This window comes from Thalassophryne amazonica, chromosome 14 (assembly GCF_902500255.1).
Source record: "Thalassophryne amazonica chromosome 14, fThaAma1.1, whole genome shotgun sequence".
Lineage (NCBI taxonomy): Eukaryota > Metazoa > Chordata > Actinopteri > Batrachoidiformes > Batrachoididae > Thalassophryne > Thalassophryne amazonica.
The window spans coordinates 76658347-76684682 of NC_047116.1; the positions used below are offsets into that span (position 1 = coordinate 76658347).

The window sequence follows — 26336 nt, forward strand, 5'->3', positions numbered from 1 at the left end:
CAGTTAACACAAGAAATGTTTTTAAAATGGTGAAAATGACAAAGTAAAGCTTTATTTTATAGGAGCAAGTTAAACTTTGGTTGTTTTGGTACTAAAAGCTGCTTTTTTCATTCTTCTCGGTAGGTATGCAACACCATATTAGGACACACAAGGGAACAATTCTCCATCTCATCAGTGCCACTTTGCTGCAGGGAGACGGGTTCACAGTACCACACCACATTGCTTGAAGATGCCCTCAGCAGCACCTTGAAGGCCTACCCGATGCTCAGGAAAGCAGCTGAAGACAGTTCACTCAACTTTTTCCTATTGTTCATGGAAAATAATATTGGACAGGCCATTTCAGAGGCTGTTACTCTACGAAAGATCTTCATCACCACACCGATGACCACTGCAGAAGCTGAGAGGTGCTTCTCACCTTTAAAAGAATCAAAACTTTTCTCACAAACACCATGAACCAGGACAGGCTGAATGCACTGGACATGCTGTCAACGGAAAAGAAACTGGTGACGGAGCTGACATGCAGCATATACAGTGGTCCCTCATTTATCGTGGGAGTTACGTTCTAAAAATAACCCGCAATAGGCGAAATCCGCAAAGTAGTCAGCGTTAGTTTTTACAATTATTATAGATGTTTTAAGGCTGTATGGTAGAAAAAGTCTCCCACATTTCACTGTGATTACAAAGTGGAATTTTGAGTTTCTTTTCATCTCGCAATTACACCATTTTAACATACTACATCATAACTGAGGTCAACATATGACTTTTAATTAGAACTTAGAGTCTGAATTTTGCCTTAGCACCTTAGGTCAATGGGATTTTGGCATTCATTCATATTCTATGCCCGGTTACTTCAGTCAGGCGTCATGTGGGGCTGGAGCCTATCCCAGCATTCATAGGATGAGAGACACGCTACACCCTAGACAGGAGACCATCGCAGGGCCACCTGGAGACAGACAAACTCATTCACACTCACCTACAAGATATTTAAAACTCCCAGTCCACCTAACCTGTATCTCTTCGGAGGTGGAAGGAAGAACTCCTGAAACACCAGGAACACCCGGACGGAACCCAGAAACTCCAAACAGAAAAGAACAGGCAGGAAATGATCCCACAACCTTCTGCTGTAAGGCAGCAGTGTGAGCCACTAAGCCACCGTCCCGCCTGGATTTAAAAAATTTTTTCTTATAATTTATTTGGCTTTTGTGTGTGTGTGTGTGTGTGTACGTGTTTAGTTCAATTCACAATTGTCTTTTTCCCTCTGACAGAAGAACTGTGCTTCCAAACTGATGGTTAATCTCAATTATGATTGAGATGCACAAAATATTGATTATAGCTTTTTTGTTGTTGTTAACAGGCCTTTTTCCTTGTGGAAGAAATGGGCTTCCTGATATAATGATGATGTGGAATGTTTATCTGATTTCTTTTTTTGAATCATTCCATAACTGACAGCATTTTCATGTCATCAATAAGCTTGTAAAATTGGATTTGGAGAGTTAAGAATTTAAACTATTTTAGAATTACACAGAGAAAGTTTAAAACTTGACATTGTAACAAACATGTCAGAACGAACCCAATATGCAGGCAGCAACGAAGCGGGAGGTAAGTAGCAAAATAAGGTGATTTAATGCTTCAGCAGATGAAATACAAATCAAATAAGTAATGAGAGTGCAACATGGGAAAACAAAGTCCAAACCAAACACAAAACAATATCCAACAGAAAGGTACCAAGGAAATTATCAAAACACAAGAACTAAACACAGAAATGTCAAGGTAATCAGGAACTACTCACAGGTGGAACCAACACAAAGAAACTGACAAACTAAACAAGAAAAAGGTGTGGCTTAAATACCCAAAAGAACTACCAAATGAGTGGCAGGTGTGTGAACAGGGGAGACGGTCGAGACACATATGACAAACTAAACAACCAAAAGGTGAATCACAACTAAACAAACATCCAGGGATGAGTAGAAACTACATGACCCACTGTGCACCATGTGTGTATACAAAACATTTTAATTACAAAAAATAAATAACAAAAGGGGCCAACAGTGCCCTGGCCCGCTGTAACATTCATTTACTCTGGTAGCATGTTGTCTTCCAGCTCTTCATCAGCAAAGTCGTCAACATCTGTACGTTTTGCAGCCCCTGTCTTTGGTCTCTCCATCTGGGGCCCAAGTGGGTCTACATAAAAAGCATCTGTGCACAAGGAGGAGAGATCTTTTAGTCTTGACTTGAGATTTGTCAGCAAGCTCACAAAATAAAGTAATAATGATGTTGACGTATCACACAGTGTTCTCTCACTTCTCTAAAGTCAGGTTCCCACTACAGATTTTTGGGCCCAAACTGCGTTGCAATTCCAAAAATGAGGAAATTACGCCCAATTGATTAAATAGCAGGCAAAAATTCATATGAATGTGTGTAAATACAAATTTCAACTGCTTATTAGGGCTCAGGCTGTGAGGCAACAGCTCGAGCAGTGGACCCAAAACTTTCCTTTTCCAGGCCACATAAAGCACCTCTGACTGGGAGATACCGAGGTGTTCCCAGGCCAGTGTGGAGATATAATCTCTCCACCTAGTCCTGGGTCTTCTCCAGGGTCTCCTCCCAGAGGGATGTGCCTTGAACACCTCCCTAGGGAAGAACTCAGGGTGCATCCATACCAGATGCATGAACCACCTCAGATGGCTCCTTTCAGCACAAAGGAGCAGTAGATCTACTCTGAGCTCCTCATCAATGACTGAGCTTCTCACCCAAAGGGAGATACCAGCCACCTTTCTGAGGAAGCCCATTTTGGCTGCTTGTACCCGTGATCTAGTTCTTTTATTCATGACCCAACCATCAAGACCATAGGTGAGAATAAGAATGAAGACTCACCAGTAGATCGAGAGCTTCAGCTTTTGACTCAGCTCCCTTTTTGTGACAGCAGTACGGCAGAGCGAATGCAATATCGCCCCTGCTGCCACGATTCTCCGGCCAATCTCGCACTCCATTCTTCCCTCACTTGTAAACAAGACCCCGAGGTACTTGAACTCCTTCACTTGGGGCAAGACATTCGACTATCGGCCGAACCCTTCTTTCCAGCACCCTGGAGTAGACTTTACCAGGGAGGCTGATTAGTGTGATGCTCCTGTAAGTCTCTGGTCCTCCCCTTTCTTTTTTTTTTTTTTTTACATATGGGGACCACCACCCCAGTTTGTCACTGCTTTGGCACTGTCCCAGAACTCCACGTAATGCTGAAAAGAAATCTCATCCAAGACAGTCCCTCCACACCCAGAGCCTTCAGCATTTCTGGATGGATCTCATCAACCCTGATGTTCCTGTAGAACTTGCCTTGAGCAGTCTGGATGTACCCAGCCGCAACAGAGGTACAGTGGGGTAAAAAAGTATTTAGTCAGTCCCTGATTGTGCAAGTTCTCCTACTTAGAAAGATGAGAGACATCTGTAATTTTCATCATAGGTACACTTCAACTATGAGAGACAAAATGAGAAAAAAAAAAAATTCCAGGAAATCACACTGTAGGATTTTTAAAGAATTTATTTGTAAATTATTTTGGAAAATAAGTATTTGGTCAATAACAAAAGTTCAACTCAACACTTTGTAACATAGTCTTTGTTGGTAATGACAGAGGTCAAACGTTTCCTGTAAGTCTTCACCGGGTTTGCACACACTGTAGCTGGTATTTTGGCCCATTCCTCCATGCAGATCTCCTCTAGAGCAGTGATGTTTTGGGGCTGTCGCTGGGCAACATGGACTTTCAACTCCCTCCACAAATTTTCTATGGGGTTGAGGTCTGGAGACTGGCTTGGCCACTCCAGGACCTTGAAATGCTTTTTACAGAGCCACTCCTTCATTGCCCAAGTGGTGTGTTTGGGATCATTGTCATGCTGGAAGACCCAACCACGTTGCATCTTCAATGCTCTCACTGATGGAACGAGGTTTTGGCTTAAAATCTCATGATACATAGCCACATTCATTCTTCCATAACACTCAGCATTCATCTTCCTCCAAACATGACTAGTTGAGCTTTTACCAAAAAGTTCTATTTTGGTTTCATCTGACCACATGATATTCTCCCAATCCTCTTCTGGATCATCCATATGCTCTCTGGCAAACTTCAGATGGGCCTGGACACATACTGGCTTAAGCAGGGGGACACGCCTGGCACTGCAGGATTTGAGTCCCTCTCTGCGTAGTGTGTAGCTTTTGTTACTTTGGACCCAGCTCTCTGCAGGTCATTCATCAGGTCCCTCCATGCAGTTCTGGGATTTTTGTTCACAGTTCTCATGATCATTTTGACCCCACGGGATGACATCTTGCGTGGAGCCCCAGATCGAGGGAGATTATCAATGGTCTTGTATGTCTTCCATTTTCTTACAATTGGTCCCACAGTTAATTTATTCACACCAACCTGCTTTGCTATTGTAGACTCACTCTTCCCAGCCTCGTGCACATCTACAATTTTCTTTGTGGTGTCCTTTGACAACTCTTTGGTCTTGGCTGTGGTTGAGTTTGGAGTCTGACTCTTTGATGCTGTGGATAGGTGCCTTTTATACAAATAACGAGTTCCAACAGATGCCATTAATACAGGTAACAGGTGGAGTACAAAAGAGCTTCTTAAAGAAGAAGTTACAGGTCTGTGAGAGCCAGAAATCTTGCTTGTTATTGACCAAATACTTATTTTCCACCATGATTTTACAAATAAATTCTTTAAAAATCCTACAATGTGATTTCCTGGAATTTTTTTTTCCTCATTTTGTCTCTCATAGTTGAAGTGTACCTATGATGAAAATTACAGACCTCTTTCATCTTTCTAAGTAGGAGAACTTGCACAATCAGGGACTGACTAAATATTTTTTTACCCCACTGTATGAAATGAAGTTGAGCACTGACACTTGTCAATTTGAGGAAAGTAGGTACCACATTTCCTTGATTACAAGCCCAAAATTAAACCATGCTCAGACCCAGCACCTAAATGAGGCAGGGCATAATTCAAGGCTGGTAATTATTAACAAAAGGCTAAGTACTTTTATTTTTTTTGGTGGTTTCTTGTGGCATTTTGGAAATTTGGAAATGCACTCCTTCCTCAAAATGGTACACGTACTCATAAAAAAAAAGTGCACCCTTTTTTTCCACAGCCAGATCACGGGAGATGAGCTCCACGTAGTGGAGCACATTTAAATGACCATAATAATCAGATAACTGTAATAATCTGATCTCTTGTGTTTACATGCACTATCTACCAGAAAATCTGCAAGACGGCAGCATCAAGAACGACGGCCCCCTGCTTGTCCGTCATGATTAACGAGGATGGCAAAGCAGTGCATTCTCAGACTACGATGACTCTTGAACTCAGATGCAAATTGGGTGACATCGAGGAGCAGATGCGTGCCTTGCAGTTGAAGCTGAAGATGTCAGAGGCCGGTGAATATTCTTAATTCATAATTGGGAATATACGTAATTTATAATTGGGATCTGGCTGCGCAAGTGGAACTGTTAAAAAATGTTTTTCACTGCTGTAACCATAACATTACAGGCTTATCAAGCCTGAAGGTCAAATTGCTCAACTGTTTTTCCTCCAGAAGGATTTGTTTCGGCCTGGAACATTGGCTGTTTCTTATCTCATCTCACAAAGACAATAAACTGCTTTTCACAGGACTGAAGCATGCTCCATTACCTCCCCCCGCCCCCTCCTTCCCCCATCAACACCCACCCTTTCCGGCGCCTGCTAACGTCACTCCTTCCCCCTTCGGCGGGGGCGGTGCAGTTTTAGCTGCAACCCCCATCAATCCCCCCCCTCCCCCCAAGCTGATGGCGGCGCATCTCAGGGTTGCTGCGTGGCCTTCACCCACTTGACTCAATTCGGATAACGGACTTCTTCAAACTTAGTGCACATAAACAATGTCAAATGTGTATGTGTTGCCTTTAATTCTGATGTGTGCCATTATTACGGTAAACAAGTAATAATTGTGGACTAATTGCTGTCTGAGGTAACTGGAGTGTAAATGTAATTTCTCTACTGTGAGATCAATAAAGCATATCTAATCTAATCTAATCTAATTGCATGAGACTGGAACAGGGAGAGTAAGAAAACATGCAGGGCAAGTGCTCTCCAGGAACAGGGTTGGTGACCCCTGGTCTAGGTAAATCATCACACCCTTCCTCCCGGCTATTTTCGTCTTTCTGCCCCTGGCTAAAAAAATCCTTGTGCTCTTTAATGTGGTGCTTTTTGAAATGTTTGATTAAGTTCACTGTACTGTAGGTCACGATAGAGCTTCGGCCTCTTGATACAACAGCTTTGCAAACATTGTATGTTGCTGTCTTACTTTGCGGTGTGATGAAAAGTTGGCCAGCAGCAGTCAGTATTCCTCAATACTCACCTGCTAGCTGACTGCAAACTGAGGAAGGGACCTCCCGAACAGAGACATATCTCATTACTTCACGTGTCATTGAGACACGCCTCCATTCAGGAATCTAACCCCCACAGCCAGCTGGTAGAGCAGCCAGCAGCACTTGTGGAGATGTTTCAGCAGAAAACACACACGCACACACAGACGTGGCTCCTGGTTTGGAAAACACTGCAGGTTGTATTGGAAATATCACTGAATTATGTTGGTATTAGAACCCGATACCGAAATTGGATCAGATCGGGCCCATCTCTCATAGTTTAAAGCCCTGGTCCCACCGAATAAAGAAGGACGAATAATGAGCCATGTAGCATGTTTTTTTAATATGATTCCAGTTATTCAACAACTGTGGGAGAATAGTGGTTCTGAGAGGCTCTTAGAGGCAGAATATTCGGCTAATGAAGCTCTGAGCGTGGCGCTAATTTCAAGAAGTTCAAAATTTAGCAACAACAGCGTGGGGCAATTTGTGTACGAGGTACTATGAGGACAAACAAGGATTTTAGAGGCATGTTTGTGTGAGAATGAGGCTGTTAAAAGCCCATTATCCGAGCACCTGGTGACTACAAGGACAGGACAGGCTATTTTGGACAGACTATTTTGGCTCCACCCTCTTGCGCACTACACTTCCACCTGCTTTGTGTGCTGGACGCTGTATATAAAATAATTCTTTTCTAGGGGATTAATCATTTTCTGTCACAGTCTGGCAGTTGAAAACACCTCTAATCACTTCTGGAATCACAGAGGACTGTTTCAGCTGGACCCTTTTGTTCCTCTCTCTCTCTCTCTCTCTCGTGCGTTGAGGTGGAGAACATATTTGGAACAGCCTAATATCTATAATGTTTATATGGTAATAGCTTGGTAAAACAGTTGCATTTTCATTCCTTCTTTACAAGCAGCTGTAAATATATTTTTATGATAGATCTGACATGTTGTTATAATGATCAGATGATGCACACTCTGTGTGCGCTGAGGCAATCACTCACACTCAAGACGAGCATTTACGCAGAATACGAGAGTGCAAAAGAGCGATTCTGCAGACATTAATGGACGAACACAAAGTTAAAAGTTGGATCATGGTGTCAAAATGACTATAAGCCGCAGAGTAATAAAGCTGAGAAGAAGCACAGAGGCGACTGATTGATCCACACAGTTGCAGGTGTATATAATTAAAGTGGCCACCTCACTGTGGTGTCTTTTCTTGTTTTTGGAGGTTTGGACCAAACCCATGCCTAAACATGCACCAACGTCATGTACAATGGCGCTACATGGATCATATGTGGCTTGACGTGGATCATATGCGGCGACACGAACCACTTGAGGCTGGACGGGGCTCAAATGACAGGTCTGCCATGGCCCACTAGAGGCTGATACCTGGACATGTGAGGTACAGAGAGGCACCTTAGTAACGGATACATGATGGCTTAAAACGTGGATCATTCTTCAAATAATCGCTGACACACCCATGCGTGGCTCATTATTCATGGTTTATTATTTGGTGGGACCGAGGCATAATAAATAAATAAATGTATATATGTATATACACACACACACACACACACACACACACACACACACACACACACACACACACACACACACACACACACACACACACAGTGACTGGTATAACTGTTTTCCACAGTCAACATGGGAATGCAGCACAAGTATTAATGTTTTTGAAAAGTGCTCGCTATGCACATTTTCTGTATATTATGTACAAATGTACATTCAGACATGATGTGTAAAGAATCTTTATGGCCCAGTCACATGGCACTTAACGAAGGGTAACAAAGCCCTAACGAAACAAGAAATCTGGACTTTCGTTGACTTTCGCTGGCATCGTTTAACCTTCGTGCAGCTTCGTTCCTGCAGTTGGGGCTTCATCAGGATTTTTAAACTGTTGAAAAATTTGAATGAAGGGCAACAAAAACCTCAATTCGTCCATGTTTCGTTTTGCTGCTGTTCTTGACATTTTTTAATCGTTTGTTTAGTTTTTGTAATGTTATTGTTTAGTTTGACTTCGTTCGACCAGCTGAATGTTTTCACACAGTGCAAAAGCCAGTTTGTGAGCACTGAGGCTGCTGCTGTGTTCATGTACCATCAGAAATTACAGGGCAAACACAGCCTGTTTGCTTGGATTTTTTTTTATCTGGGTGGGGGGTCAGCTTCACTGGGCTCAGGCACTTTATATAGGCCAGAATTAATCTTTTGTGTGGATACAATTTTGCCACAAGCAACTGCTGAATTTGAAACAACAAAAAAGTTGTGTAATTTCTGACGATACTTGAATGCAGCATTAGCGGCAGCAGCAGCTGCTACATGCGCTTATTATTTTTTATTAACTATAACAATATGAGTGTAGGAATGACAATCCAGCTCTTCTGTACATGTGGCAACAGGTAGATGATTCAGATGATTATATAAAAAGCTGTTCTGGAAGGCAGAATTCACATTGTGGATCAGTTGCAGCTGGTGCAAATAACTGCACATGGGGAGTCAATGTGTGGTGTTCACATGCACTCATCAGTTTACTGCTCTGATATATTCAATCATCTTTACACTTATATTTATTCCCCCTTTTGACAGTTTTCTGTTATAAATCAATATATATGGCTTAGAACATAATACAGTTATACAGCAGTGACCACGGCACACCGGAGGTTTTTTTTTTAATTTGGACCAAGACGGAGCACACAGCGTGTCGTCAGACCGTGAGGGTTGTTCTGGATGAGGAACCAGAGCAGGTGGTCCACCGACATGCGCACAGATCTCCTCAGCTTCTGTTTGCAGTTTCTCCAGGACTCTGCGCTATGAGCTCCGTCCCAGCGCCGAGTCCTGAAACTGAGAGATGCAGACACACACTGCTCCAGCTGTGGTTCCAGGCGCGTTTCATTTAAAGCGTTGAGATCGTTAGGTTCGGTTTTGTTTAGTTCCTCTTTCGTTCCTTTTGTGTTCTTGCTTCGCAGGCTGTTCGGTGATAAAGCTCTTTCGTCCACCTTTTCTCAAGAATTGTGACCTTATTTACTTGTTGATTCTGTGGGTGACCAGTATTACCCGTTTTTTTTGAGCCAGTTTTTATTTTTGCATTTCCGTTTCCCCCCCAAACAGTAAAATAAACACAGAACATGTTTCTTATGTGTTTCCTGAAGAACAGTCACAAGCATGTCCACCTTTGATCAGTTTGGACTGATTAAATGATTGTCTGCATTTAATCATTAGTGATTGATCTCTGCTCCCCTCCACAGCATGTCTTTTTCCTGATTCTCTCCCTCAGCCCCAACCAGTCCCAGCAGAAGACTGCCCCTCCCTGAGCCTGGTTCTGCTGGAGGTTTCTTCCTGTTAAAAGGGAGTTTTTCCTTCCCACTGTCGCCAAGTGCTTGCTCACAGGGGGTCGTTTTGACCGTTGGGGTTTTTCCGTAATTATTGTATGGCTTTGCCTTACAATATAAAGTGCCTTGGGGCAACTGTTTGTTGTGATATGGCGCTATATAAATAAAATTGATTTGATCAGTCACTGATCAAACTGCTTCTGTGTCACCATGGTACCAGTGTCTCGGACAAGAAACTGTGACCATTTCATTGACCTCATTTGTCCTCATGCTTATTGGTGTGTCAATGTGAAGAACAAAGGAAGCCAGAGAAGACTTTTTCCTGTACTCACCAATAAACCAAAAGAAAGAAAATTTAAAGGGGAAAAATTCCTTGTTTTCTAACACTGAATGTTGCCACCCTGTTTTGATTTAAATTTTGATCAAAAAATAACAAGTCTGATTATCAAGAACACAAAAGATAAACACAAATCACAGTAGAGCTGCATACAGAGGTGCAGAGAGTGAAAGTACAGTTTCCTCACCAAGTGGTGTTTGGACGCTGGAGTCATATGGCTCACCAGCATCAGGAAGTGACCATTTCCTAGCGTTTAGCCGCTCTCCCTTACTGCTGGTGGTGCTGTGGCCTCTGTCTACAACACAAACACAGCCACCCAGGAGTAGACTGCATTAAAACGCTGTTTCATAGTTACAGTCAATTCCTCTCAGATGTTGAAACACACATCAGCCCCAATTTGTGTTGACAACTTTAACAGGATACTAAAGTGGCTCCATATCATGTCTTTACCTGCACTGACAAAGGCAGAGCAGGTGGAGTGCGGACAATGTGGGCACGATATCATGACCTCGTGTACAAAAGATCTCAGAAATGTTGACAGTGAGCATATTTTGTATTCCTGGATACCTATACTGGTATTTTGTGCATTTATGTAATTTTTTTACTCGACTGTAAATTAAGGACAGTTTTTACAACAGCCAATGTCATTATTCCCACTGACACAAAAGTCATTTTGTCAAAATGTAAATAAGTGTTCATAATTTATTTTGCATCGGGGCAGCTAGGAAGCTTTGAAATACTGGTGGCATTGTGCAAAGTACAGCAGGTAAAATAAGTATTGAACACGTCACAATTTTTCTCAGCAAATATATTTCTAAAGGTGCTATTAACGTGATATTTTCACGAGATGTCAGTAACAACCCAAGTAATCCATACATGCAAAGAAACCACAACAAATATGTAAAGAAATTAAGTTATGTGTAATAAAATGGAATGACAGAGGGGAAAAAAGTATTTAACACACTTACTGAAATTTATTTAATACTTTATACAAAAACCTTGTTGGTAAATTTAATACTTTATACAAAAACCTTGTTGGTAATGTCAGCTTCAAGATGCCTACTTGGCCCATTCTAACACACAAATAGTGTTCAAATCTTGAAGGTTCTGTAGACCTCTTCTACGAACTCTGATCTTGAGTTGTTTCCAAAGATTTTCTATTGGATTCAAGTCAGGTTGGCTGGTCCATTCTACCAGCTTTATTTTTATTCTCTGAAACCAATTGAGAGTTTCCTTGACTGTTTTGTGATCTCTGTCTTGCTGAAATGCTCACCCTCATTTCATCTTCATCATCCTGGTAGATGGCAACAGATTTTTATTGAGAGTGTCTCACTGAATTGCTCCATTCATCCTTTCTTCAATTATATGATGTTTGCCAGTACTGTATGCTGAAAAACAGCCTCACACCATGCTGTTCCCACCTCAAAACTTCACTGTTGGTATGGTGTTTTGGGGTGGTGTGCAGTGCCATTTGTCCTCCAAACATGGTGTGTATTATGGCATCCAAAGAGTTCAATTTTGGTCTCATCTGACCAGGCTATATTCTCCAAGTATTTCACAGGCTTGTCTAAAAGTTGTGCAGCAAACTTTAAATGAGGTTCAACATGCTTTTTCTTCGGCAGTGGAGTCTTGCATGGTGAGCGTGCATACAGGCCATGGGGGTTGAGTGCATTACTTATTGTTTTCTTTTTTCTCCCATGAAGTGGTCCTTGGCTCTTGGACAACTCTTCTGATAATTCGCCGTCTTATCTGGCCGATCTGGTGGAACCCTACGTACCGGCCCGGTCTTTGCGGTCGCAGGATGCAAGACTTCTCTGTGTTCCCAGGGTGAAGAAGAAGTCAGTCTTCCTGCGACCGTGAGGCAGTCGGAGTCCGTGGACATTTTTAAGTCAAGACTTAAAACCTATTTTTATTCTCTTTCTTATGAACAGTTTTTATTTTTATCTGTTTTATTCTTTTACTTCTGTTTTTAATTATGTATTTCAATTTTTTTTTATTTTCATGTATTTATTTTAATTTTTATGCTGAATTGTTCTGTGTGAGGCACCTTGAGACGGCTTTTGTTGTGATTTGGCGCTTTATAAGCTGATTAAATTGAAAACTGAAAATAATTCTTTTCACTCCTCTGTCAGAAATATTGTGAGGAACACCTTGTCACAGCTGGTTTTTGGTGAATTTCAATTCAATTTATTTCATTTATATAGCGCCAAATCACAACAAAGCTGCCTCAAGGCGCTTCACACAATTAAGGCCTAACCTTACCAACCCCTAGAGCAAGCACAGAGGCGACAGTGCGACAGGAAAAACTCTCTCTGATGTTGAGGAAGAAACCTCAAGCAGACCAGACTCAGAGGGCTGACCCACTGCTTAGGCCATTCTAAAAGTTACAAGAATTTTACAAAGGTGAAGAAACAGGAAACCGAAAACCAAAGGCACATCAAAAACAAACTGCATTATTGAGATGACCACACAAACAGGTGTTCAATACTTATTTTACCTGCCGTATATGTACAGAAAGAAATCAAGTGTATGCCTTCTCCCATGACAACTGCGGGTGATAAGGTGCACACCTCGCACATTTGTGAGACAAGGTGTGCACACATTTTTCAGAACAAGTCAAAAAGAAAAATAACGCCATATGTAATTTAACGTAAAACAAAGCATACAATGTCACAAAGCTTACATTTGTTAAAATCATTAAAATGTCATTTGTCTTCACACACACATACACACACAAATATAACTGTAGGAAAATGGTAATTTATGTACCATTCACAAGCTGCAATGTAAATGACTGGCATCAGCCACCTCATTTATCTATTAATATTGTTGATTTCAGGTGTGGCAGTCACAGCCACACGGCACAAAAGTTGACTGTCAACATTATTTTTCCCTTCAATGCGTTTGTGTTGTTCAGAAGTGAGATCACCCTCACCCAAACCTAACCATAACATATTCCTTTTCTGTATGTCTCTGAGAACAATGTTTGACTGAGATGTACAGCTTCATAAAACAGTGCTCAGGAGAAAAGGTTTCTTCAAACTAAGACATAACATTTCAGCTACAGATTGCCAGAAGGCACATGGGAGGCAAGAGCCTAGATTTCATATTTTGTTGCAATAAAATTATTCTCTGCTCCACTCCATTGTGAAACTGTGACTGGTATGGCAACAAAAGTTGCACTATACGGTTTCAACAATAACAACCACAGAAGTTGATGATTCCATCAGAATTGTCTGGGTGTTTTGGTGGCTTTCCTCACTTGTTTCCATCTTGAAAACTCCATATTCTAAATAGATTTATGGAGTACTATACTGTTCATATTAATGACTGATGTATATTAAGTCCAAGACATTTTCAGTGTATTGGAAATGTTAATATTCACCTGCTGACTTGTCTAAAGAAAACTACCCGCAAAAGTGACGACTTGCATTAAAATATTCCTTATATTGCTAAATTTACTAATTGGCTCTGAAAATGGAGGCACGATGGAGGCATCAAAAATTGCTGTAGATGATTTATGTATATACGTATATGAATTTTTGTTAAACCTCTTGAATTAAAGCCAACAATGTACCCTACAATCACATCTAAATTATTTAATTTCAAATCTATTGTGGTGGTGAACAGAGGCACAAATACAAATACTGCAGCACTGTCCACTTACTTATGGACCCGACTTTAACACCAGAGTTACTGCAACAAAAGATACCCAAGATAGAGATAAGAATATAAGAATGCTTTTTGGTTCAATGTTGTATTGTGAAATTGAAACAGGAAGGGCCAATATTCAGAATTTGCACATCCCCATTTGAAAAATGGCTGCTCGTATTCACACTTTGAGCACTTTGCTTTGATGTGCTTTTTATTTTTAAAGATATTTATGCACCTATTCTGTGTAGGGATATAGAAGAAATTATTGAATCATATTCAGGTTCTGAAGCTCTGGTTTAATTTTATGTTTGAGAAATAATGTCACATACCTCTGGTGGAGTCCAACAGTGGCCTGAGCTGTTTAGTGTCAGACTGAGACACTGAGCAACAGAGCAGAGAAAGTCGGGGTGGGAAGAGAAAAATGACATCCGCTTCTATCCTAACATGCTACACACAAAAACGATTTGTGCTACAGGTCATGAATACTGATTTAAACAAATTTTCTTGGCATAGTATAACCTGAATCCTCTCACCTGCTTTAACGTCCATCTCTGATGTGCCATTAGAAAGAACACAAAGCAAAGGGGGGTTTAGTTGAACAACGTAAAAGTACTTTTTTTAAATCACATTTATCAACCAGCAGGAGAGTAACCATTCCTTGCTTCCATTGAAAGCATTAACTGTGGAAAAACCTGGTCCTTTTCAAACTTTGTGGTAACTTAGTGCATCTCCATTGTGTTTGAAATAAAACTGAGCATCTGATGAATCAGCTTCCAGTGGGGCAGTCAGAGCAGGAAAGTGAGTTAAGCAGTTCTAAGTGAGGAATATGATTTCTCCACTGTCTGCCATGTTAATCTACTTGAAATATTGTTCATTTCAACTGATGTCCTGAGTAAGATCTTTCTGCTTCTCTCTTTTCCACTTGGAGTCATCACAGCAGATTGAGATGGATCTGCATGTTGATTTGGCAGAGATTTTATGCTTGATGCAACGACACATTGCATGTTTTTTTTTCCCTGTGTGTGTGTGTTCATATGCTATGTAGGAGCAAACATAAGTTAAAAGTCCTTGTATCATCATTTTGGGCTTTTAATAGTGTCTTTGAACTATACTTTTGCAAGTACACACGTCCTGTGGTTTGGTCCTGTGTACCTAATGAAGTGGCCATGGAGCGTATATGCTCCATGCTTGCTGTCTTCTACTGCATATGAAAATTCATAGTCAGAAAGGAGAAGCATCTCAGCAGCATCTCATTCATTACAAGATGCTTCTTGAAAACATTTCAAAATTAATCTGCAGTGTTTGGTATTTTATGTCTTTCAGTCAAATAAAGGCTATTTTCCCCAGTCATGTATTTCCATCACTGAAGTTTTCTTAAAAATAATATTAAATAAAAAAATATCTCATTTTATGAATTCAATATAGTGTATCATCTTGTGTTGTGAGTTGTGTATATCACCACATTCTGACCTGGTAGTACTGACTGATTGCAGTGAAAAGGCGTGTGACGGAGGCACACAACCCATTTCATTGTTCTTCTTCTAAGGTACAGGATAACAAGGGTGATGCACTAAATCCAAAGAAATGCATCGTGTGTGTGTGTGCGCGTGTGTGTGTGGGGGGATTCAGAAAAAAAAAGGACAATTATCTGACAATTCTCAAGCGACATCTCAAGCAACATCTCCAGATGTCGGCCAGACAACTAAAGCTATTTGCAACTGGGTATTGTAACAGGAAACAAACAAAAACAGGGGTCCCAGCACGGTGGGCCCAAAACTTGATTGATTCACATCACATCAGTCGGGAGAAATGGAACAAATTCTGCCAAAGTAATATTGCAGCTTGTGAAAGGTAATGTGAGTGGTTTCATGCCAGATCTAGGAGCATGTGCTGGTGCCACGGGTCATCACATCCACCCCATCGATGAACCACTTTGAGTCCCAGATGACAACCACCTGGGCAGACAACTGGTGCATCATCACCTCTTGAATATAACCATCCTCTGCCACAGCGAGGTGAAATATAGTCCCCCCCTTGGACTTCTCCAGAGAAATGTTCCAAATGGCCAATATATTATGGCCAACATTCCCTCAAAGTACAAACGACACTTAAATCAGAAATAATTGTCTGTCTTACATGAAGTTATTCCAGTGATACCCAAGAATTCTCCAAGGGGACAGCGTACCAAAGATACTGTATCTTGTCGTCTTCGGTTTCTGGTTAGCCAAAGTGTCACAACCATACATTACAACATCTCTCAACATCTCAACCCAAAGACCTCATGTCTCCATAAGCTCTTACCAAGTATCTCTTGATCTCAAACACTGAGGACCTGGAGACATGAAGGTCACTGCTGAGAATGTCTCTTCATTCTACAAAGATCACAGCATTATCGGCGAAGTTGAGGTCAGTAAACCTTTCCTCGCCAACAAAAGCACTTAAGCCATGTGTTTCCACAACGCTAGACCACACCCAAAGCGTGCAAGCATGAAAGCTTGGTTGGAGCCAGACCACATTCCTGATGAACACCAGTATTCACTGGGAAAAAGTCTGTCCCCACTCCAGAAAGCACTCACATTACCTGTGTATAAGCTGGTGATGATGTCCAGCAAACTCCTGGGGATGTCATACATTTTCAGGACGGCCCATGCTGCAGACCCCTGGGACTTTCCCTGCCCTCAGTTGTTTCATGACCTTTGCAAACTCACAAATATTTGGTGGTTCACAGGTGACTGGACAATCAGCCACAATAACCCTGGCAGCTGCGAGTAAGTGCTCGCCCTCACTGAGACAACACCCACCATGATCAGAGCGTAAACTGAGAAAACAGACAAAACACTCAGCGAGCGCTTCAGACTGGTTCATAATAAGGGATGTCAATCTGATGTCACTGCCAACACAACTGTCAGTCCGTTAGGACACTGACCACTGAAGGCGACCAGACCAAAGGAAGATGTATCCCATCCACTGATGTGTGGTCACTCCCAAATCTTCACACCTCAAACAGTGCTTAAACCAATACCACCACATATTAAAACACATGCAAACCTTTCATTCACTTAAAATGTAGGGGAAAGAAATTGTGCCTACAATAATATAAAAAAGCATTACAGAAATAAATTAGCCATTGTAACTGAATAGCACAAATTGTTTGGCATCATAAAATATGTGGATTTGGGGAAAAGTGAGTTTGAAAGTTTGTGGTCAAAGGGTAAGTAATCATATGGTCTCAACTGTAAATTTCAATCTCCACCAAAATACCAAAAGATGGATTTTCAAGGTTATCTCAATCAAATGTCCATGTGTTTGTATCTCTCCTTCCACACTGACCACATATTCTTTGTCTTGGTATGAAACAGTTCTGCAAACTGCATTGACAGGAAAATGCCAATGTGTTGCTCAAGGGAGCATCAGCTTTGACATTTTGACCATGTGCCGTACTTCTCTATGTATCCAACAGAAAGGTGTCTGAGTGCTGAGGACCCCAGTGGCTGGAGAAGGCCACGTGGATACCCACACTTTACCTGGCTGCGTTAGAGACATGGTTATTTTGGAAATGTGAGGATGGACAAGTTGTCTGCCTGGGTGGTTACCATCCAGGACCCAAGGCAGCTCCATTGGGTGGTGGATGCAGTGAAACCTGGCACCAGTGCATACTCTTAGACTTGACATGTTGTTTGAGCTGTGGACATTACCTGTATAAAAACAAGTGATGTTCACAGTTTCCAAATAGTAGCAGGCTCATGCACAGGTGCCATGACGACTGACTCACCACTTCCGGCGCTCCCCTCTCTGCCTTCTCTACGACCTCTGGCACTGCCTTCCCGCCCAGACTTCACCCTCTGTTTAGAAAGTTGAAGATTATGACACGTCAGACATGAAAAAAACTTTAATTTGTAAACAAATTTTAAAATATAAGTTCATCTGCTACATAAGCAACAGTGACCTCTAGTGGCCACCAAGACCCTGTAATTAGCAATAAGGCTGTAGAATCTACTTCATAGACCTGTATTATATTTTGCCAGTTAAAAGATAGTTCAAAATAAATCCATTGGTCCTCACCCGTACCAAAACAAACAAACAAACAAAAAAACAAACCAGGAAAAATATAAAAGTACAGTGTAGAATTTGGGGGAAAAATGTCTGTAGTGATTTTTACGTTTACCTCAACTTTGATTTCATTGAAGACAAAATTAACCTAAGATACTTATGTTTTATGTGGTCAATGTCAATTCATGTGTTCATATGCATCCATTTCTGCATTTCAGGCCTGCAACATATTCCTAAATAAATTGGGATGGGGGAAATTTTGGGTCAGTAATTCAGTAATAAATAAATAAATAAATAAATAAATAATGTTATTTCGCACAGATAATTTCTACAAGATATTGAAATCATGATTTGGTACAGAAGCAGTATTCATTAAAGGCTGACTCTTTCAGAAGATGGGCAGAGGATCTCCAGTTTGTCAACCTGTGAGAAAATTACTGAAATGTTTAAAAACAATGTTCCCCGAAGAAAAGGCTGGGCTGGGTTTGAAAATTTATCCCTCAACAGTCAACAACATCACTGAATGATTCAAGGAATCTGGGTGAATTTTAGGGCACAAGCCGAAGCTGAACATCCATGATCTCTAACCTCTCAGACGGCACTGCAAGGAGAGCAGTCATTCATCCACAATTCATATAATCGCATGGGTAAGGGATTACTTAGGGAAAACTTTGTCAAGCACAACAGTGAATTACATGCACAAAGGCCACTTAAAATGTTACTGTACAAAAAATAAGCCATTACATTAGCCTTGTGCAGAAGTGGTGTCGACCTAGCGGCATCAGGGTTCGATCAGGACAGAGTGGAAACAGGTATTATTGTCAGACAAATCAGTACTGCAGATCTTTTTTTGAAGAAATTGGAGCTGTGTGCTCCAGACCAAAGATAAAATGAACCATCCAGACTGTTATAAGCAACAAGTCCAAAAGCGAAGATCTGTCATGGTATAGGACTATGTCAGTGGCCTTGGCAAAGATAATTTGCACTTCGGTGATGGCAGCATGAATGCAGAAAAGTACAATGAGATTTCAGACCAACATATGCTGCCATTTTTCAACAAGACAATGCAAAGCCACATTCTGCACACATTACAAAGACATGGCTGCACATGAAGAGAGTACGGATGTTGGACTGGCCTGCCTGCAATCTTGAGCTGGCCCAAGAAAGAATGTGAAGAGATTTTTGGAAAAAAAAAAAAAAGCAACAGCAATGACCACATACTGGTCTTTAACTTTAACTTTTGACCCCTGTACAAACTGACACTGACCTTTGTCACCATTCTTGCTGTTTTTATCCCATAACTCCATAGAATTCAGTTACAGACCGTCCAAACCATACCTTTTTGGAATCTTTATGATCAGGCAAATAATGTGGCACAGGTTTCAATATGATTGGAGCACCTTTTAATTTTGACTCCTGTGTAATTCTTCAATTGACCTCTACCTGAACGCCAACTGAAAATTCAAGTGGCCAATCGATTTTCTCAAAAGACGACTGTGTGAGGACTATTTCTGACGAATTTGATGCTTTAATCACCATTTGCAGGATTCCGCTCTAAATATTCTCTTATCTGCTGCACTAACGGATCATGTGACTGCTTGCAAAAATTGAAATTTTTGGGGATCTCATCGGATCTGCACTGGGAAGCCCATCTGATGGAAATCCATCATAGCGATGGAGAACTTTAACCCCTGCATGAGGTCTGCAGGTTGTAAGGTCGCACCTTTCAAAGATAGACAGCATTTGTTTATATAAAAATTCTACAAAATATATTATCCATGTCCTTTTGGTAAGCAGAAGTGATGTACCTGTTCTTTGATCTCCCTCATCTTCTCCATTTTTTTCAGCTTTGTTGCATATTCTTGAACTTCCTTCATGTCCATGTCTGTGCACAGTCTCACAAGGAAACGCACACCTTGACACAAACACAGTTATGTTTACACCCAAGCTGCTGTCTGTAAAGCTTTGCGCCGAAAGGCGTGCAAGCAGACAGGGTTATATTACTTTCAATGTTTTCTGGAAATTTGTGGTGGATCTCTTTGTATGTTTCCAGAGCTTTCTGACAATTGCCTATAAGGACAAGAGAAAAGAAAACAGGACATCGGTTCATTTTTTGCTCATTCAACAAAAGCAAATAAAGTCAGCGGTTTCAAAGCAATGGTATGTGGAATTGTTTCTTCTCACCACTTTTCCTGTAACAGCTAGCAACCATTAGGGGCCACTTCACCTGCGCTGGTCTGGAATATAAGACAGCAAATGAAGTTATACACTCAACTACCACATAAAAAATTAAAATGCTCATAACCTATTGCTTGATGAACAGTACTGTGCATATGAATCTATTGCACAAACAAAATCAGAAAAAAAAAGAATCTGGTGTTTATCCCACTACAGTACTACTGGTATCTGCTGTCTATGTATGTAATGCTGCTCAGATTGTAAAGCTGGAAGCTTGCATGGTTACAGTGGAAAATGAGAAGTCTACCAATTCTACAGAGAAGACAAACCGTTTACCCCGCCAGACTGAGACATCTTCATGACAAATTAAATCTGTCACTTGGTGTCTGTGTAATTCATCACAGTAAAAAAAGTTAAAAATCTCTGTGTGATCTTTGATCCGTCATTGTCTTTTGATTTTCATTTTCAAAATATTTGCAATAATCAGGTTGTCTATGATGGATGCAGAAACTTTGATTTATGCTTTTGTGTGTTCTAGAAGAGTTGACTGTAATGTTTTATTTTCTTGATAACCACTTAAGAGTCTGAGTTGCCTACAGATGATAAAGATACCACTGCCGGTTTTGACTAAAAACAAAAGGGTGTACTTCTTTGTGCCCTGCTGTGCCAGGATGCAGGCTTGCTCTGTGTCCTCAGGATTGAAAAGAATTTGGCAGACTTCATAGCATTGGCCTCCTGAGCTCCTGCTTTGTGGAACAGTTTGTCTATTGACATTAGAAAGGCTACTTCCATTCATTTTTTTCAGGCTTATAATGAAGCCGGCCACTACGAAGAAACAATGCACTCATGTCTTATTAACTTAATACAGAACTGCAACAACATAATGCAGAAACACATTTCAGAAGAACCACTGATCACAATATACACATCATGCAAGTCTATCTGCACAGGGAATGATGAGCAGCTCAATGTCATAAGGACAAAAATTTCATCAAAATCTCTGTGTTATAACTTCTGGGGTATCTTATCCAAACCTAGCCAGACAGGGATGAGGTGGTCCTTTATGGCCCCTTTACACATAGTGAGAAGTTTGGACAGCGACTGAACGAAAATAGCAAAACAGCGTGAAACAGTTTGAAATTAGCGCACAAAACATCGAGCTGATGAGCAGGTGTACACGAACCTGGTGCAAGAGTTCATGGACGTGCCAGTGTCTGTCGAGCAGGAACAGTGCCAGGTGCACCACATGGCGCCGCTTATGCGGAAGAAATAAAAACCAGCTGATACGTGTGGAACCACATCGCGCCACTTATGTGGAATAATAATAATAAAAAAAAAACACACCACCCGGGACGTGAACTTATACCTTTCAAAACCTCTGATTCCCAGTCAGAGACTTTACCACTGAGCTACAGAGCTGCTCTTTAAATGCTGCAGGAAGCTGCCTGATATCAGGAAGGACATGGAAGTATTATAAAAATTTTTTAAATCCTACATCATATAAAAACACCGCATTTATCAAGCGAGCAATACAAATATGGTCCGGCTGTTCCTCTGGTGATGACCCATGGTCTGATCTGACAGTCCGTTTCAACCTGGGGGGGCTGTCAGTGTCTGCTCCGTGTGCACGCTCGCTTGCTGCAGCTTGTCGCCACCACGGCGATATATGTTTTTATTTATGTCCACGTAAATACAGCAATCAGACACACATGCCTCACAGTGGACAGTTGTTAGTCCATGACTGTCCAAACACAGTAAGTGTTGTCTAGTTGGAATGTCCAGAATGACAAATCACCACAGCTGCTTCTGTTGGAAGCCACACCTCCCGTGAGTGGAGCGCACACACCCACGTGTCAGTGTGTGTGTTTGCAATGTCACACTCATGGGGAACTTAGACAAATTTCACAGCACTACGACAGTGATTGCCTGCAGTCTGTTGTCATGTGAAGAGTGCGACTGGTCACACATTTTCTAAGTGCCAAGCGAGCGGTGTTAGGTGTTGGTGCGTATCACCTGGAATTTGGCCGGCACCTGCCGCGAGAGGGTGCAATGAGTTCACACAGCGCACACTCTGTCTTTCAGGCGCTTGTGTGCGCAAATAGTTGTAGCAACAGGTGTACGAGGCGTTGGTGGCAGGGACATTACATGGTTTGCACACGATTCCTGCGTCATGTGCACTAAGTGTGCACTTTGTCCAAACTTCACACTATGTCTGAAGGGGCCCTTAACAATGTCCTACTGTGGCAGCTGACAGATGTAAAACATTGTTGTTGCTTTTTTAGTGCAAGAATATTAACATCGCAGTCAAATCAAAATGCAGTAAGGTGTCATGGCCCGGTTCTGGTTGAGTTGTTTTTGAGGTTCTCTCTGTACTCAGGTTTTAGATGTTTTAGCTTCTCTCTCATTTCCTCTGTCTGTCTGAGCCTAAGTTCTCTCTGCTTCACACTCTCTCTCTATCTCCCTCTGGTGTTTGTTCTGGTCTCTACACATCTTTAGTGTTGATTCTTCCCACCTGTTGGAGGATGCACCTACTTTCTGATTAGTTTGGGTATTTCAGTCACTGCTTTTTTTTTCCTTCAGGTTGCGGGTCCATTATATACACACTGCGGTTGGTTTGTCTCTTGCTTCCTTATCATTATATCTTCCTACAGGTTTTCCCTCTAGTCCTGCACTCTTGTAAGTACTCAGTTTGGCTTTGCGCTTCTGTTTCTTCAGAGTTTTTCCCTGGAGAAGATTTATGTTCTACTCTTCCTCCATGGAGGACGTATCTTGACTTTTTTCCCCAACTGAATGTCTTTGAACAAGAATGCGGATCAGTTGTTTAGTTAAAACTCACCTTCCTGACAACTGTGTTTTGTCTTGATGAACTCTGCTTTGAGGAGTGAGATTCCTCAGCTTCTCTGCACTTTAAGAGAATACCTGAATTTTTGTCTGCACCTTTGATAAGAAGATACCTGAGTTTGCCTGCACTTTGAATAAGGGATTCCTGTTCTGTCTGCACCTTTTTGAAGTGGTTTCAGTGGACTCTCGTCTGCTCTTCACATTGACTCGGTTTGTGTGAACTTCCCCATGTTAAACAAACTAATCTTTTCTCCATCTGTGTGCCTGGGCTGTCCTGCACTGGGGTACATTTGACTCTGCCTAATTTCCCATGGTCAGCCATAACAGTAAATCATGAATCATTTATTCAATGCTAACAATTATTACTGCAAAATTCCACAATCTTCAGAATGAGATATGTCTGTAGAATCCAACAACAATCAGGACTGAAAGCATTGCCATGGTGTGAATCAGATATGTAAAAATTGTATTTTATGTGGGTCCCCCCCAATGATCAAAAACACACACACACAAAAAAAAACTTGCCAGCTGCTACTACAGAGATTCATTTACAGTACACAGTGTGTCATTGCCTTTTGACCTATTATGTTGTTGTAGGATTACACTGATGACTTACTGTATGAGGACAGCACTTTCAAAGTACCGAATGGCCATTTCATACAACTGTGTGTTGACGTAGTAAGCTCCCAGCCACTCAACCACATGGATATTGGATGGGAACAACTTGTAGGACTAGATAGCAAAGCAAGTCAACATCATCAACGTGTTTATGTAACTAATGCCGAAATTGTGAATCACTGAGTCTAAATAGTCAAGTAAATGCACATACCTCATTATAGTAGTGCAAAGCCTGGGACTTATCACCTACACCGTTGTACAGTTCTCCCAGCTGGGCATGTACATAGGGATCAGTAGGTGTTATACTGATGAGCTGCATCAACCACTCAATTGACTGCAGAGGATCCCCGAGAAGCTCGTAGCTGAGGTCAAAATGTCAAGGAGCAAAATTAAGTGCATGTTAAAAGTCCAGAGGAGTCACCAATCCTGCTCCTGGAGACCACTTGCCATGCGTGTTTTCCACATGTACCTGTTACTATCAAGGTCCCAGGTTTTGTCTCAATTCCTCTTTTATTTTGACATCACCTTCCCTCGCCTCTTCAGCTACATCACTTACTTTCTTATGGTAGTGTTTGTCCTCAGAGTGAATGTAATGTTCCCATGTGCCAGAACATCGTATGATTCACCAAAAGTGTTCTTATATTTCTCCAAGTGATTCTTTCCTGCCAACTGTCATTTGTTCCTGTTTGACTCTGCCTCTCTTACTTTCCTGATTTAGACAGTTTGCCTGGACTGACTGCCCAAACCCTGAGGTGAACATTTGCCCACAGTTTGGAAATACAAACCTACTGAGTACTGACCACTGGCCTGTATTCTGGAATTGCCCCCGCTTAATTCCTCAGACTTCTTTACCACACTGACTGATTGACCTTGGACTCTTTGTGGACGGTAATTAGTTCTCGCCACATTGTCTGTTCGCTGCACTGAGGGGCTTCAGTACATTAACTCTCATAACAGCTATAATCACAGCTGAGTAATCAAGTCGGTGTTTCTTAGCCCTCGATTAACTGTGTACACCTGACTTAATTATTAGTGGGTGAGACAGGGAGAGCTGGAAAACACACAGGGCAAGTGATCTCCAGGAGAAAGGTTGGTGACCCCTGTCCGAGGATGTAAGCAGTCCGATGTGGCTACATGGAAAATTATCAAGCTGTTTGATAACTGAAATACGTGAAATCTTTGTCTTCATTGGTTGTATGACAATGGCAGTTGTTGTTGTTGGCAGTTTCCTCGCTTGCGAGGATAGTGGGAAGGCCTTTTTTTTTTTTTTTTTTAAGTTTATTTTCTACAAGCCATCTGGTGGCTGAAAAGTCCAATGCCGGATGCACAAAACCTGTTACACTTGGGGCAAATGAACACTTGAGTAGGCTGGGCTTGTGCTGCTGCCCGCTCTTTCTGTCTTTGACGCTTCTGGTGTGAGGCCTCACTTCTTTCTGCCTCAAACTTCAGGCTGGCGGATTTGATGCTGGAACGCCAGCTGAGTCTATCTGTAGCTAAATGCTGCCATGACTGATGCTGAATGCCTGCAAGGGAGAGCTGTTTCTTCAAGCTGGTCCTTATAGCGCTTTTGGGGGCCCCTTGGTTTCGTCTCCCTTCCTTGAGCTTGCCAAAGAGAATTAATTTCGGCATGCATGTATCATCCATCCTGGCTACGTGACCTGCCCAACGAAGCTGTTGTTTGAGTATAATAGACTCCATGCTGGGCAATTTGGCTCTGGTAAGGATGTCCTCATTTGAGACATAGTCCTGCCACTTGATCCCAAAGATGTTTCGGAGACAATGCTGATGAAAGCGTTCCAGTAATCTTATCTACTGGCGATACAGAACCCAGGTTTCAGCTCCATGCAGGAGGGTAGGGACCACAATGGCTCTGTAGACCTGCACTTTTGTGGAAAGGCGCAGTGCATGATTCTGCCAGACTTTCTTAGAGAGTCGACCAAAAGAACTGCTGGCCTTGGCAAGGCGACTGTCTAGGTCCTTGGCAACAGATACGTCGTTTGAGATAACACTATCGAGATACGTGAAGTGCTCTACTGCATTCAGGCTGGTACCCTCGATGTTGATATGGGGTGGGGTATATGCTGTATGGGGGGCCGGTTGATATAGCACTTCTGTCTTTCTCAGGCTGATGGTGAGGCCGAAGGCTCTTGCTGCTTCAGCAAAACAGTTGACAATGTGCTGCAAGGCTTGCTCCGTATGGGCGACGAGGGCGCAGTCATCTGCGAAGAGCAGCTCCATGATTAGCTGTTCTGTGATGTTAGTGTGGGACAGAAGGCGCCGCAAGTTAAACAGACTTCCATCGGTTCTGAAGTGGATATAGATGCCGTCTGTCAAGTCTTCTTTGGCCTCACGAAGCATCATGCTGAAGAAGATGGAGAACAGAGTGGGCGCGAGAATGCAACCTTGTTTGACGCCATTTGAGATGGGGAAGCTGCCGGACAGAGTCCCGTTGTACTTCACTTGTCCCATCTGGCCTTCATGCAGCTGGCGGATGATGGTGAGGAGCTTTGGAGGGCAGCCAAGGCGTGCAAGAATCTTCCACAAACCCTCACGACTGACCGTGTCAAAAGCCTTGGTTAGGTCTATGAAGGCTGCATGAAGGGCCATGTTCTGTTCTCTGCACTTCTCCTGGATCTGTCTCAGGACGAAGATCATGTCGGTGGTTCCCCTGTTGGCCCGAAATCCGCACTGACTCTCTGGAGTATTTTCATGCGCTATCGTAGGGGTAAGCCTGTTGAGCAGCACTCGAGCCAAAATCTTATCTGCTATTGAGAGGAGAGTGATGCCCCGGTAATTAGAACAGTCGGACTTGTCGCCCTTGTTCTTGTACAGGGAGACAATGACTGCATCCCTTGTCACTGAAGAGGTTTTCAAAGTGTTCTGACCAACGCTGCATAATGGTTTCCTTGTCCGTCAGAAGGGTG

The 26336-nt window shown here is 42.0% G+C and overlaps 1 protein-coding gene across 3 annotated transcripts in view; it reads right to left on the reverse strand.

Annotated features, from left to right (window-relative positions):
* Nucleotides 1-1600: 1600 nt before the first annotated feature.
* Nucleotides 1601-26336, reverse strand: part of ift88 (intraflagellar transport 88 homolog) — a 146840-nt gene continuing 122104 nt past the window's right edge. For all 3 annotated transcript variants that reach the window (XM_034186160.1, XM_034186159.1, XM_034186158.1), the window contains 8 exons: nucleotides 23624-23774; nucleotides 23411-23526; nucleotides 19960-20012; nucleotides 19780-19845; nucleotides 19584-19690; nucleotides 17498-17567; nucleotides 10259-10366; nucleotides 1601-2196 (listed from right to left, as the gene is read on the reverse strand). In XM_034186160.1, the coding sequence (XP_034042051.1) occupies nucleotides 2075-2196; nucleotides 10259-10366; nucleotides 17498-17567; nucleotides 19584-19690; nucleotides 19780-19845; nucleotides 19960-20012; nucleotides 23411-23526; nucleotides 23624-23774 (793 nt within the window). In that variant the 3' untranslated portion in view covers nucleotides 1601-2074. The remainder of the gene's footprint in view (nucleotides 2197-10258; nucleotides 10367-17497; nucleotides 17568-19583; nucleotides 19691-19779; nucleotides 19846-19959; nucleotides 20013-23410; nucleotides 23527-23623; nucleotides 23775-26336) is intronic.